The sequence below is a fragment of the Schistocerca nitens genome, chromosome 2 (genome assembly GCF_023898315.1).
Source record: "Schistocerca nitens isolate TAMUIC-IGC-003100 chromosome 2, iqSchNite1.1, whole genome shotgun sequence".
Lineage (NCBI taxonomy): Eukaryota > Metazoa > Arthropoda > Insecta > Orthoptera > Acrididae > Schistocerca > Schistocerca nitens.
Genome location: NC_064615.1, coordinates 650,867,773 through 650,883,682, shown reverse-complemented (window position 1 = coordinate 650,883,682; position 15,910 = coordinate 650,867,773). Strand labels below are relative to the sequence as shown.

General features: G+C 40.6%; 1 protein-coding gene across 1 annotated transcript in view; it reads left to right on the top strand.

Annotated features, from left to right (window-relative positions):
- Positions 1-15,910, top strand: part of LOC126236768 (putative ATP-dependent RNA helicase TDRD12) — a 487,486-nt gene that overhangs the window by 135,192 nt on the left and 336,384 nt on the right. The window contains exon 6 of the mRNA XM_049946337.1: positions 6,253-7,334. Within this exon, the coding sequence (XP_049802294.1) occupies positions 6,253-7,334 (1,082 nt within the window). The remainder of the gene's footprint in view (positions 1-6,252; positions 7,335-15,910) is intronic.

Here is a 15,910-nt window from a genome sequence, read left to right as displayed (position 1 = left end):
ATGCCATACCACTGCAGAAGAGTTTGTAGAGGAGTGGTTTCTAAAAATTTGTGATCTGACAGGCCACCATGTCGTTTCAAAACACAAAAATTCATATCTGAGGCACCTGAAACAAAATATTGCAGATGATGAAGAGATCATTTTGATGGATTTTTGTGAGAACTATTCATTTGTCATTCAAGATGCTTTTCAAGGGTTTCATTGGGAGAACAGCCAAGCCACATTAAATCCCTTTATGGTCTACTTTGGTGGTACTTCAGAAAATAAGCATCTATGTTATTAGTTACTGCATTCATCATGATACCATTGCAATGAGGCTGATCAAATATTTCAACACAACAGTATGAAAAATCGAGCACATTCACTACTGTAGTGATGGATCTGCTGCCCAACACAAGGACTTCGAGAATTTTATCAGCCGTGACAAATCTCCTTGTGATAGAACTAGCTAAAAGACTGGCAGCTCATTATAGTTTGCAGAGGCCTTTATATAAACCAAATTTGATACCTCTTCATCTGTTTAGGTTTTGCAGTGACAAAACTTCAGGCATTGTCTTCTTTATGTTAGACAGAAAGAAACTGAACTAATTCAATTTGATGAAAAAGGGTACTTTGGCAAAACTGACACAATTTCTGGAACAAGAGAAAATCACCAGTTCAAGCTCATTGGTTTAAACAAGATCAGATTAAGCAGAGTTGCCAGTGATGGTGTGCAGCATTCACAGTTAAAGCATTTAAAGAAATTCCAACTGTTTAAACTACAACAGTACATCCCAGGCAGTATGTTGCTTGTATTTATGACAATGCTTGGGGGTGGGAAATGTGGAGTTCTGTTAGAACAAAAAGACACATTTGCCAGCTTAATGCATCTGTATTGTTCTGCTCATTCCTTCCACTCGCCACCTGCTAAAGGTACTTGATGGAGTCCAGAGCAGCACATATTTAAAATCATAAAAGCACCAGCAACAACATTGGGAAGCCAGTATATTTAATCAGAATCTGAACAAGACAGTATAGGCAATTTATTCAGTGTGAACTGGGAAAGAACTATTCCAGTTGTACAGTGTGTTTAAAATTCTAGCTTTGTGGATTTTCATTTGTGTTATTCCAGCATATTGCCTGAAGTTGATTTTCACATATGCACTCTTGTATTTTTGCTGGCACAAAACCAGTTTTCATTAATTTTACTTTCTGTTTACTCATTCTCACATTGAAACATATTCACTGTGTATGGAAAGTAATATTTTTAAACGATTATTTTGGGCCATAAGCAAGCTTGCATCAAAAATCAAACCACATGGCTTCTGAAGCTTAAAGAATCCTCTTTCAGGATGTAGCAAGCTAAAGTTGAGGCATGGACCCCAAGACTATGCAAAATTTGGCATCCAAAACTTTTTCACCAAATTTTCTGGTGCATGTACTTTGATAGAGGAGGACAGAGGCTATATTGTACAAAAATCACAAGAAGACTGCATGGCTGTGTGTCGTACTATAAATTCTTGGCTGAATCCATCCATTAAATTGTGATTTGTGGCTGGTTATAGATGATCTCTCCAAGTTGCACAATGGGTTTATTATTATTATTATTATGTGATGACTCCATTTTCACTTATACTCAGCTGGATATTAAGGAATATTGCACAGAGTGTTTCATTTGTTATATGACTCTTTAATGTTTTCTTTTGACACTACCAATCCATTAATGTTTGTTCGAAATTGCATAATATAAGTCTTCATTAGATTGACTGCACTGCTCCTTGGCCTAGTACAGGCTGTACCAAAGCTAGGAGCTGCACCAAGGGTGAGGCCTGAAATGAAAACTCAATATGAGACACCAAGAACAACATAAATGCAGTCTCTGTTGTGTAATTTTTGCTTTGGCCTGCCTGCTTGTTGTATTAAGGTTAAAAAATATTGTAAATTATATATAATCAATTTTTGAAAGTATAATGTAATTGGATGGATGAAGAGACTACTCACCAAGCAGCAGCAGGACACACATGTAAAGATATTTAAATCTGCTAGCTTTTGGAGCTCATGGCTCCTCCTGGCAGAAGGATTGGAGGGGAAGGAAAAGGACTGGTGATGTTTAGAAAATGGGGAGAGTTTGGAAAAGTCACTTGGACCTTGGGTGATGGGAAACTTACCAGATGGGATGAAAAGGAAAGACTGAGTGTTGGGGGACTGCACTGGATGAGATTTCAAAACCTGTGAGCTTAAAGCTGGAAGATAGGGTAATATACAAAGTAGATATTACTGACAAAAAAAGTGTACAAGTTAATAAGAGTGAAAAGATAAGTGCATTGTATGTTGTAGAGGTGGGGGGGGGGGGGGGGGGGCAGGGAAAAATAGACACCTGATTCCAAATCAATGACATCCTTCCTGCTCACCTTAATCAACTTTATACTTGCCAACAAATATTTTACCTTTGAGGGGCAGATGTACAAACAGGCCAGCGGCACGGCCATGGGAACTAGGTTGCCTTCTTCCTATGCCAACCTTTTCATGGGTCGCTTGGATGGGGCTTTCCTGTGATCCATAAACCTTCGGCTCGGGCTGGCCGCTGTGGCCGAGTGGTTCTAGGCGCTTCAGTCCAGAACCACGTGGCTGCTACGGTTGCAGGTTCGAATCCTGCCTTGGGCATGGGTGTGTGTGATGTCCTTAGGTTAGTTAGGTTTAAGTAGTTCGAAGTCTAGGGGACTGATGACCTCAGATGTTAAGTCCCATAGTGCTAGAGCCATGGCTTGGTTTAGATATCTAATGACACGTTTGCCATATGGACTCATGGTGAGGCTCACCTGTTAAAATTTTTGAAATCTCCCAATACATTATCTCAATTAAATTTCACATGGTCCTATTTAGAATCCCATGCCACTTTCCTTGAAATTGATCCCTTCCTTATTGAAGCTCAGTTACACATTTCTGTTCCCATTAAAACTGCTAACAAATAACAGTACATACATGTTGACAGTTGCCATCCTTTCCATGTTAGATACAGTCTTGGCATTCAAGGCAAACATATTTGTTCAGCCGAGACTCCTTACGGCAGTACTCTCCACCATTCTCACTTTAGCCTTCACTGGATGTAATTACTCCTCCGCGCTCATTCAAAAGCAGATTTCCTGTGCCATCACATCCAATCCTAATACTGCTTATCCCCCCCCCCCCCCACCCCTCACTCCCCGCCCGCGCGAAAAAAAGGAAAAGAAACTTAGAGTTTACTTCTTGTCACTCAGTATTATCTTAGTCTTGAATGAATTAATTTACTACTTCAAGGCTATGACTTTCTAAAAGTTTATCCTGAAATGAGCTCCATTCTTTCTGACATTTTGCCCACCAAACTTAGAACAGCTTTTCATGCCCTCCTAATCTCTGTAATATCCTTGTCAGACCCTACGCTCCTTCTGCACCCAATTTCCTACCCTGTGGCTCCTAGTCCTGTGACTGTCCCCGCTGTAAGATTTGCCGTATGTGTCCTCCTACCACCACCTATACGAGCTTTGTAACTGGCAAAACACATACTATCAAACGGAGAGCCACATGTGAAACGACACGTCTTATATCAGCTGTTATGTAAACACTGTTCAGCCTTTTTCTTTGGCATGACTACCATCAAATCGTCAATTATTGTGAATGGTTATCAGCAGGTCAGCAGAGGGTGTACACTGGCAACACACAATATCCTCGTGGAGGTATGAACTGTCTATGCAACTAAATGAAGGCAGTTTGTTTATTGCCATATACGTTTTGCTTATTTTATTTGGGAAGCATCAGCAGTGGCCTGAAATATGTGTTTCCTTTTATACATACAATAAACATATTATGTGGTGGATATAATACGTTGTTATATTACATTTTGTTGTGTTTTTCTCCACGAATTTAGAGCAACAAAGGGAAAGACAGAAAACGGAAAAAAATTACACAATATCCTGTTGCAGAGCATACTGTGCAACATGACAGTCATTGCCTTGGTGCCTGTTTCTCCACAAGCACCGTCTGGCTTCTTCCCCCAGACACCAGTTTCTCAGAACTCCACAGGTGGGAACTGCTGTTACACAGGTCCGTGGTCCTTGCCACCCACCTGGCCTTAAATTTTGTTAATTTCTTCGCTCTTAGTATTTCTTCACAGAACTATTCCCTGCTTCAGTACTTTGTTCTGACCTGTGTATTCCTCCTCCCCACATTTACCACATACAGTGTTTTGGGTATTACCGTATTTCCAGCCTGAAGCTCTCTGTCCTTTCTTCTCATCCCATACAGATAAGTCTCCCCTTACTCGGGGTTCTGGACAACATTTCTGAACTCTCCCCATTTCCTAAACCTTACCAGTCCTTTAACATCATCCCTCTTTCTTCCCTTTCAAACCCTGCCAGAAGAAGAAGCTACTGCCTCCGAAAGCTTGCAAATTTAAATACCTTTATATGTGTGTTCTCGTGCTGCTGCTCGGTAAATATATTTTTTTTGTCTATTCAAGTACATTATAAATTGTATTATGGCTGAAGGAGATCATCCCATCAAAACCTTTGTGCCACTTGTTTCCATGTTGCAGTAGAAAACAAAGTACCCATGCACCATTTTGAAAGTTAAGAGTAGGTAACTGTTTCTCACAATAAACACCACTAGTCATAATCTTTGTTTAGCCATATTTATGTATGTGTAATATGGTATCATATTAATTATACCGACCCCACATGAAGTGGGGAAAAGGCTGAGATGATGATGATGATGATGATGATGATGATGATGGTATCAGTTTTATTCTACTCTGTTTTCTTGGACCTACTTTGAATTTCTTGCACTTACTTAATTGAAAAAGGTGTTCATGTATGTGTGAGAACAGAGTTAGCAAACTGGATTTTTACCTGTGAGGTTGATGTTTTACTCATTAATTTTATACTTAGGGTCACTTCTTATTTGATAGTAGTTGGAAACTTGTGTCCGAGTTGTATTTGTCAGCCTTCACTTCAGCTTCTAATCTAATTACTTACAAGATGTCAAAATTTAGATTAAGATATGAAATTTTGTAAAATATGTATTGGAGATGAGTTAAAAATACAGTCCTGGTTATGGAGATTTTTATTTTCAAACATCAGTGACATGTTTTGTCTGTGGTAGACATCTTCAGGTTCTAGAAACTGGTCATGATTACACAATGTGAATACATCAGCAAAATGCGAGTGGGATATCAAAAAGTTGAAAATCCCCAGTGCCTGTCATATGGGTTCCTTACTCGTTGCCATGCGTAAAGGGCACTGCAAGAATTCGGAACAGATGCATAGCAGAGCTTCATGGAGCAGGAGCACAACGTGCACGAATGGCCCCGATTATAAACATAGAACACATAAAAGCATGGTGATTGGGCGTCGAGTGCAAGTAGTACAGTAGAATCAAAAACATGGCATTGGCTAGTCAATACATCATCCATTGTGCAGGACCATATTGATATACAGAACACAAGTAACCCTATAAATCACAGTGTACATAATTTCTAAAATTATAGCCCTGAAAATAAGAGTAAAATTAACTGGCTTCCATCCAGTAAGATAATTATGTCTTATGAAAAGGGTGTCATAAATATAAAAAACACAAATTAAATTATGCCATAAAGCTAAGGTAGTCGACCAAATGCAAAAGAGATACTACCATACTTCACAGTAACAAGGTTAAACTACTTTAAAAAGGGACATCATTAAATCACAAAAGACTAATTTTTACTGAAAAGCTCATCATTGAGCAGGCCATCAACACAAAAAAATGTGCATTTAGTGATCTCAAATTCCTCAGTTAAATTACATTTCCATCCCTTATGGGCAAAATGCAAATTTTCATATTATTGATAGTAGGCAGGCAATGGGTAGATGCCTTTAGATGTTCTATGAATGGTGAGTGTTGTTTTATCTCCTGTCTTGTTGTAAGCAGGTGTTCCTGAAACTTGGTTTTAAACATTCTTCCTTTTTGCCTCCAACCAAGACTGTATTTTTGTCTCAAATCCACACTGGCTGCTGTATGAGCTGCAGTGATGAAATGGAAGAAATTTTAAATTTTTACTGTATGGATTTTTTTAGAAACTTTTTTTGTAGTAATTTTAATTTTCTGCACAAAATTTATTCCTCTCTATGAATAACAATTTAGATTTTACTGCTTCTGTTCTTTTGGAATCTGCTTTTTAAGTAAGCAAAGTAATTAGTCATTAAACAATGTATAATTATGTAATATGACAATTGATGTAATGTTTCACTTTGAATTTCACAGGAAGTACACACTAGTTCCAGTTCACAGTCTGTTACTGCAGAGTGCATGGAAGTTCATAAGCAGAAGAGACAATTTTCCTCTGTTGGAAATGAAGCTTTCTGTTCTGTTTCTTCAAACAAAGAATTGGAGGAAGAGGCTTGTAAAAGGAAGCAACAAGTTTATTCAAATCTTTTAGATTTTTTGAAAGAATATTCACTGAACAAGAATCGGGAGAAGAAGGAACTGATTGTTTGTAAAAATAGAAAGCATAAAGCTTCTGACGAGCAATTAGGTGCATTGGATACATCAATTTTAGGGAAGCATGATATTGAGGTTGAAAATGTAGGCAACAGTGTTAAAGTAAATAGCCATCTACAACACATCCCAAAGACTGTGAATCCTCCGGAATTCAGTACATTCATTCCAGTGGGTGCCGAAACCAAGGTCAGTGAAACACCTTGTCTCGTTAGGAGTGTAAAAAACTTATCGCTTTCATCTTCTGAAAAGTTAAATGCAGGTGTTACTTCAGTTGATCAGTTGCAACTTGTGAAACCGGTATCGGCCAATGGTAGAACAAAAATGGAAAATAACAGTTTACTTGATTTCTTTGAAAAAAATTATCAGAAGAAAAACAGCCTCTCCCAGAAAGCTGTCGATGCGACAGAAAATAAAGAAACTGATGCAACTCAACTGCCACAAAATATGAAAGACTTCAGTGATGGCGAAAAAATAAATGAGACTATTTCATCTGTTGCTACATCACAAACTGACTCAGTTAATTGCAATGATGAAGTATCATGTATCCAAAAAAAAGCAGATCAAGTTGCTGCACATGTATTAATAACAGAGGTAGAAAATAGGGGCACTACTGGCTGCTCATCAGATAAAATGAATGGTGAGAACATATCACTCTTAGATTTTCTGTTGAAAAACAAGAGCAGTAAACGTGGGCAACCAAACAATTCACAACAGTCAGCGTGTGTTGTGCACGCTACTCAACATGATCATCAAAGAGAGAGCCAAGCTTTGAATGAATTGCAAAATACTAGTCAGTTACCTGCTACCAACAACAGAAGTAAGCTGCCCAAAGGAAATGTGAAAATGTGAGTACCAAAACTGGAAGTGTGTCAACCAGTATTTCTTTCCCAGAAAACAGTATTTTTTTCTGACCAAGTATGAGCTCATTTTTTAAGTTTATTTGGTTTATGGGTCCTTTGTGAAACTACTGATTGTAACTATTTTGAAGTGAATTCAGATATATTAAGTGCAGGATTATGGTGCCTTTTTCACTTTAATATTATTTTTAAGAGGTTTTAAAAGTACTGAAAAGGGACTGCGCAAAAGCATCTTGTAATCTTTTTGTTTTCTGATGTAAGATAGTTGCCAGTGCGGTATTATAGATGGGCTAAGATTACATCTTTGGAGTATAAACAACACAGAGTTTCCATTGTTTTCCTTAGAGTATAAGGGACTTGTGATAGTGTCAATCATTAATGCATGCTCTTTTCTCAGTTATTTATTTTTATTATTTCCCCATGGGGTGTTCTTAAGACATTCTCTGAGAATTAATCTACACATTGGACAGGTATCTTTGGAGATTGCAATTTGTTTCTTATTTATAATTTACCACCAGAATTACCAGGTTTTCATGAGATAAATAGATTTGAATCTACAGAATGCACATGCAGTAGTCATTGCCAAACTATGGGATGTGTAGCCAACAAATACCTTCATATTCAAAATATTTGAATGTATAACGCTGTAGTCACTTCCAAGCTGTGTGTCATCTCAGATTATTTCCACAGAAATTATAGTCTTATGGTATTTTATAAGGCACATAGGCAAAACAAGTGCATAAGCTCTAAGTGAAGGAATAGTATTTTCACAATGAGCATCCTTTCTACTCCCTGCCTCTTCTCAATGTCTAGCATTTGCAGCACTATTTATAGTCACTTAACTTACAACTATATGCCTGCAGGCAACACTATTTCTTGTCAATCTTTCCTTCAACAATATGAGGTCTCTCTCTCTCTCTCTCTCTCTCTCTCTCTCTCTCTCTCTCTCTCTCTCTCTCTCTGTGTGTGTGTGTGTGTGTGTGTGTGTGTGTGTGTGTGTGTGTGTGTGTGGGGGGGGGGGGGGGGGCGCACGTCCCTTACTTTTTTTGCCTAACACATTTATGTACTTAACAGGAAAGGTTAGTTGAGAAAAGGGTTCCATATTTATTTTGATTCGTTCCTATTTCCAGTCCCAGAGATACCAATCATCAGTTTACTGTCGAAAGATTTTCTCTGGGGATTCCTGCCCAGTGATATCATGTTTTCAAGTTTCATTAGTATTTTACAAGTTCTTAACAAGTTTAAATCTGAAACTTCCTGGGAGATTAAAACTGTGTGCCCGACCGAGACTCGAACTCGGGACCTTTGCCTTTCGCGGGGAAGTGCTCTACCATCTGAGCTACCGAAGCACGACTCACGCCCGGTACTCACAGCTTTACTTCTGCCAGTATCTCGTCTCCTACCTTCCAAGGTAGAGTGCAGAGTGAAAATCTCATTCTGGAAGTTTAAATCTGTTTTCACGGGCATGTTAGTGACATAAGTGCAAGGGAATTAATGTGGTAATTTAATAACTTAAAGAAGTTGCAACATAAATTAACAGTATTTCTGTAATTACTGCAAGTATAGTCAGCACCACTGATGGAAATGTACTTGCTGGATCTGTGAACACTTAGTTCAAGAGAAGATTCCTGTCATCTGATAAGAGTGAAAAATGAGTATAGAAAATACTGGATTCTGTAGCTTAAGTGTAGATGAAATAAAATACAAACAATAGGACAACAAATAACTGATGGAGTGAATGTCAAGCTCACTGCACTGAACCAGTGTCTCAGTTGTAAGGGAGATGATGGCTGGCGGGAGGGGGGTGGGGGGAGAAGGGAGCTTGCTTACTATTCTTTGTATTGCATGTGTTACTCTTGGTGCATGATTGAGGCTGCTCCCACCACCAAATCACCCTCTTTCTGTTTCACTTGCAGTCTGCTAGTATTTCTACTAATTTTCTTTACTTGTAGCTTGTATGTAGCTCCTGGTAGAGGACTCTGATCTTCTGTGAACTTATATTTGACCTTTTCATCTTATGACATGCTCCAACTGCCACACTCTGTGCAATGCTTTTCAGTATATACCTTTTCTTTACTGTTAATAATATTTGGTGGTTCATGTGTGGTATGTAAGCAGTTGTTTTGTAGACTGCTCTTTGTGAACCATTAATAATAGACATTAATTAATATTGTTAAAAATGCAAACACTTATCATTGTTAAGGCATTACGTTTTTAGGTATTTAGGACTGATACCTTTGTATTTTTCATAGTATGGTTATCACTACACTTCAGTTTTGTTAGAAAGGTGTAGAACATCATCTGAAAATAGTTTCATTTGGTATAACTGGTTGAAACATCCTTGTAGAATGCTCATTTTCCTTTATGACAGGCTTTACTAACTCGAGTGCTGCCTGACAGGCAGCCAGGCACTCATTCAAACAGGTGGGCAGGGATGGGCTAGCAGCTGACATGTTAACAGTAGTGCATGTAGTCATACTGCCCTGGCCGAACACCCATGAGCAGTTGTGGCCAAGTGACTCGCACATGTGCAGAACCTGTGCAATAGGACCACTTGGCAGCTAGCCCATACTGCCTTCACTTGCCCATGAGCAAACTGACTAGTGTCCTGTGGCACTCCTGCTCTATGGGGCAGCACTGGAACAGCCAGCTTCTAGTGTCATTTCATATTAGTGTATTTATCCCATGGTTTGTGGCTGACAACAGATCCTACATTACATGACCTGCTGTATTTTTAGATATTGAATATGATAAAAAGTGGCATTGTAATACAGGAATTTCCATGATGAATTTTTCTTTCTGCAGCAGAGTGTGTGCTGATACGAAACATCCTGGCAGATTAAAATTGTGCCACACCGATAATTAAACTCGGGATCTTTGCCCTGTGTGGGCAAGTTCTCTACCAACTGAGCTACCCAAGCACAACTCGTGTGACCTGTGCTCACAGCCTTATTTCGCCCAGTACTTCATCTCCCATCTTCCAGACTTCACAGAAGTATGAATGAGGTACTAGCAGAAGTAAAGCTGTGAGGAGGGGTTGTGAGGCGTGCTTGGGTAGCTCAGTTATTAGAGCACTTGCTTGTGTAAGGTAAAGGTAAGTCTCAGTGCGGCACCCAGTTTTGATCTGCCAGAAAGTTTCATTGGAGTTTCCACATTTGTTGCTTTTATCTTCAAGAATATATATGATTTTATGATACTGTTTGGTATAGAAAGTTAAAACAAAAAGTAGAAATGTAAGCCATCTCAAAACTTTGAATGGTGTATGATTGAAGTTTCTGCATCTACCTTAACATCCTAAGAGCAGTTTGATTGAGGTAATTAAGTGTGCATTGATACTCTGTTTCTATTGAGTGTGCCTAAAGTAACTTCCACATTTAGAGAGAATACTTTCTCATTTTGAAGGACAGCAAAAATCATACATAGCTGCTTGAAAAATTTAATTCACTTTTAGAGTGGAACATGCACAATCCAATATTTGACAGTTAGTTTTGGAGATACCATCAAGTAGTGGTCATTGTGGATGACAAGCCTTGACAGGTGGGTTAGTAGTGACTATCTGTGCTCTTCATATGTGTTCTAATAAACAAATAGTATAGTTAATGGTGACCACCAGATGTACGGTGCATTTCTATGTAATTGTATGTTGCACTACAACTGTGTTTGGTTTGTAATGCCCACATGTATTTGATGATGATGTGACAGCAGTTGTGACCTCAGATGGATACTGTAACATGTTACTGAATGTTTGATGGTCAAAATTGTGTGAAACTGAAGAGAATATATTGTTTCAACTATATGGAGCCACAGCAAATATCTATCACTCGCTATTCCTAATTGTTGAAATCTTTTCCCTGGGTATCTGGTATATTTTTTAAAAAACTCACTGGGGAAAATTTATGTTCATATATCATCCGTGAACTAAGGAAGATGAAAGATTAGATTTTAAAGTCTTGCTGACAGTGAGGTTATTAGAGGCAGAGCACAAGCTAGGATTTACCAGTATCATGAAGTAAATCTGCCTTTCATCTGAACATTTGTCTTAAACAGTTTAGGGATATCAAGGAAAGTCTATATCTGGACTGCTGGACAGAGATTTGTACACTGCTCTTGCTGAACATGAGACTAATGCTTTAACCACTGTGCCAGCTGACTCAGTGATCAGTAATTACTAAAATTATTTAACAGTTACAGGAGACAATGTGATGAAAATTTGTCACCAGCCTGCCTGAATAATATACAGTTAAATAAATTTGATGAATAATTTCTGCAGTGTGTTCTCAAATAAAGCTTCCACTTGAGAGATTTTATGTTTTAGAATTATGGATGAATATTTTGTATTAGCTTTCAGGAGTGATTTTTTATGGCCCTTCAAATTTTGATTTATTCCTGCACATGTGGAACTGACCTCTGCTGCCTCACATGGAGAGTTATTTTCCAGTCATAATATTAAAGTATAATGATGTGTTCATTCTGATCACCTTTCTTCCTTCCTTCTTTCCTTCCTTCCCATTTAGAGTGCTGATTCTCACTTTTTATGTTGCACATGCTTTGGAACAGATGACAAAGGAGGTAAAACCAGTGTTTGAGGTTTAATTTTCTGGTTGTAAATATATTAAAGCCGAAAATAAATCTTCAGGAATAAGGAAAAATAGTGATAAAAATCTCTATCTCATTGGAATATCAACAAAGTAGAAAAAGATAGGCAAATTAGTGCTGCAGCATTTCGGTGAGTGGTGTCCTTTAATCCAGAAATATTTACGTTGTACAAGACTACCCTAAAACAAATACTAAAGTGCTTATGATTATGACCAAATATTCAATAGATGGCTGAAACTATGGGTAGCATACATCATAATAATACTGAATCAGTTGCAGAACATGTTCTCTAGTGACTACCTTTAAGTGTACGTATTTCATTTTGCATGAGGAGGCTGTAAAGATACTGGAGATATGGGAACACTAATTTGGAAATACATTTTGAAAGATCAGTCCATGAAAACTATTCAGCCATGTCAGTAAGCATAACCTGCTACTGGAGATTCCCCAGTTTGACCAACTTCGGTGATAATATGTTATGAAACAGTTTTACAAACCCATAATGAGACTAACCAGCCATTCCTGTAACTGATCAACACAATGGAACATTGGCATGGTTTTGACACTCTTCATGCAGATTATTGTTCTCTAGCCATTATGTGCTAATGTTTTGTATATAACTTTCTATAACAATTTTTAAAACACTTTCTGTTGGTCCCTCCTTTGCATGGCAGGTACATAGGGTATCATGAACATGACATTGTTCATAATGTATCCATTAGTTTGTTACAGAACAGTGTGCTTGCATGTCAAGGGAGAAAAGTGTTTTATTTAATGAATACAGGTCTAGGTGGATGGAGTTGTTATACACAATTTGGTCAAAGCTAGTGTTGGCTTTGCAGTAATTGAATACACTGAGAAGGGCAGTGCGTTTAAATTTTCTTTAGCCTTATGATGAATTTGATCTGCTTAAGATTATCTTTAAAACTTTCAGAAGTTTGTTTAATCTTTCCCATCCATACACAAGCAGCACTTTGTTATTGAAATAATAAAGAAAAGTCTGTGTTGGAGTACAGGGACAATTTTTGTGAGAGAGCTTCAGACAGTTACAAAAAGGTGTGCATTATTCAGGAACACACATTTTCAATAACTTGCCAGCAGCCATAAAAAGCTTAACAACCAATGAAATTCAGTTTAAGAGAAGCCTAAAGGATTTATTGGTGGCCAACTCCTTCTACTCCATTGTTGAATTTCTTAGTAAAACCAACTGATTTGTATATAAGTACAACATAACTTCTGCACAATTTCAGTGCAGTAATGTTTTCATTGTAAATAAGTATTACAGTAGTTGTATTACATGTTTATTACCTTATAAATAAATAAAAAACTTTTTTATTTTAAATTCAGTGCATTAGTATTTGTAAAATGACTCTTAGTGTTCATTAAAAATGACGGTCATTCCACTTGGGACCTGTGGAATGGTACATTAGCTTATTTGTTTTAGTTGTAAATATTTGTCATGTATTGTGGTTTTTCTGACATGTTCCACATCCTGGAGGACCTCCTCACTACGGATCAATTGGAATGAAAGTAAATCTAATCTAATCTAATCTAAACTATAATAGATAAGCACAGAAAGATGTTGGAGATATCACAGTGTTGTTCTTTCTTTAGTAATGCCTTTTTTGGACCAGATAAGAAAATTTGTAAATTCTGTAGAACAGCTGAACTTTACCATTCTGTAAAGGATATGGGTGGTACGTTAGGATAAAATTTATGTGATTTATTTTACGAGCCAATAATTGAATAGAATAAATATTAGCATGCAATTTGCATGCCATTTCAATTTTCATATTTGTGTAGAGAGTATTGGGAATATTGTTGGACCTGGAAACATTGTAAAGATAGGTTGTGGAAAGATACCAGTTTTGTGCTGGTGTTTGTGATGGTTCCCTGATGTGATCTGGTTTTATGTTTGGTGGAAATAAGGAGCTATCTCAGTTGGAGTTATAGTTTTTGATAGATATGCAAAGGCAATATATCCCTGCAACTTTTTAGAGATATGTTTGTGACATGCTTCTTTTATTTTGATAATATATGTGTATGAGCCTGAACAGTCATTAAAGGTGGAAGTATTAGCTTTGTAGAATGACCAGTTGGGCCTTCAAATGGCACCTCTGTGCAAGGATGTATAAGATATGTGAAACAGAAACTTCAGTCAAATTCCTTCAAGCTCAATACTCTCTCTGCACACAATTGAACAACAATGGTTTCTTGTATCAAATACAGTTTGGAGATGCAACAGGTCTGAACAGAAATCCACAGAAATTCATACTTAAATTCACATCTAGATGCTTCCCACCAAAATGACCTCAGTCAGTAGTGGACTATATGATTTTTACATGGCATCCACACCATGAGCTTATGTTAATTAAGCCTGCAGTCTTGTTAATAGAAGACTGTTCTGTGTTCTGGTTGTTGTAGTTATTGTCACCAGCCCAATCACTACTTTTAAGAAAGCCATGTACAGCCATTTGAAGAAGAATCTGTGTACTATACGCAAGCCTTGGTCTTACCCAACCCTCCCCCTCATCCCAACCCTCCCCCTCATCCCAACCCTCCCCCTCATCCCAACCCTCCCCCTCATCCCAACCCTCCCCCTCATCCCAACCCTCCCCCTCATCCCAACCCTCCCCCTCATCCCAACCCTCCCCCTCATCCCAACCCTCCCCCTCATCCCAACCCTCCCCCTCATCCCAACCCTCCCCCTCATCCCAACCCTCCCCCTCATCCCAACCCTCCCCCTCATCCGAACCCTCGCCCCTCATCCCAACCCTCGCCCCTCATCCCAACCCTCGCCCCTCATCCCAACCCTCGCCCCTCATCCCAACCCTCGCCCCTCATCCCAACCCTCGCCCCTCATCCCAACCCTCGCCCCTCATCCCAACCCTCGCCCCTCATCCCAACCCTCGCCCCTCATCCCAACCCTCCCCCTCATCCCAACCCTCCCCCTCATCCCAACCCTCCCCCTCATCCCAACCCTCCCCCTCATCCCAACCCTCCCCCTCATTCCTCCCCTCCCCCTCATTCCTCCCCTCCCCCTCATTCATCCCCTCCCCTCATTCATCCCCACCCCTCATTCCACCCCTCCCCTCATTCCACCCCTCCCCTCATTCCACCCCTCGCCTCCCCCTCATTCGACCCCTCGCCTCCCCCTCATTCCTCCCCTCCCCCTCTTTCCTCCCCTCCCACTCATTCCTCCCCTCCCCCGCATTCCTCCCCTCCCCTCATTCCTCCCCTCCCCCTCATCCCTCCCGTCCACTCATTCCTCCCATCCCCTCATTCCACACCTACCCTCATTCCACACCTCCCCTCGTCCCTCCCCTCCCCTCCCCTCGTCCCTCCCCTCCCCTCGTCCCTCCCCTCCCCTCGTCCCTCCCCTCCCCTCGTCCCTCCCCTCCCCTCGTCCCTCCCCTCCCCTCGTCCCTCCCCTCCCCTCGTCCCTCCCCTCCCCTCGTCCCTCCCCACCCCTCGTCCCTACCCTCTCCTCGTCCCTCCCCTCCCCTCGTCCCTCCCCTCCCCTCGTCCCTCCCCTCCCCTCGTCCCTCCCCACCCCTCGTCCCTCCCCACCCCTCGTCCCTCCCCACCCCTCGTCCCTCCCCACCCCTCGTCCCTCCCCACCCCTCGTCCCTCCCCACCCCTCGTCCCTCCCCACCCCTCGTCCCTCCCCACCCCTCGTCCCTCCCCACCCCTCGTCCCTCCCCACCCCTCGTCCCTCCCCACCCCTAATCCCTCCCCACCCCTCGTCCCTACCCACCCCTCGTCCCTACCCACCCCTCGTCCCTACCCACCCCTCGTCCCTACCCTCCCCTCGTCCCTACCCTCCCCTCGTCCCTACCCTCCCCTCGTCCCTACCCTCCCCTCGTCCCTACCCTCCCCTCGTCCCTACCCTCCCCTCGTCCCCCTACCCTCCCCTCGTCCCTACCCTCCCCTCGTCCCTACCCTCCCCTCGTCCCTACCCTCCCCTC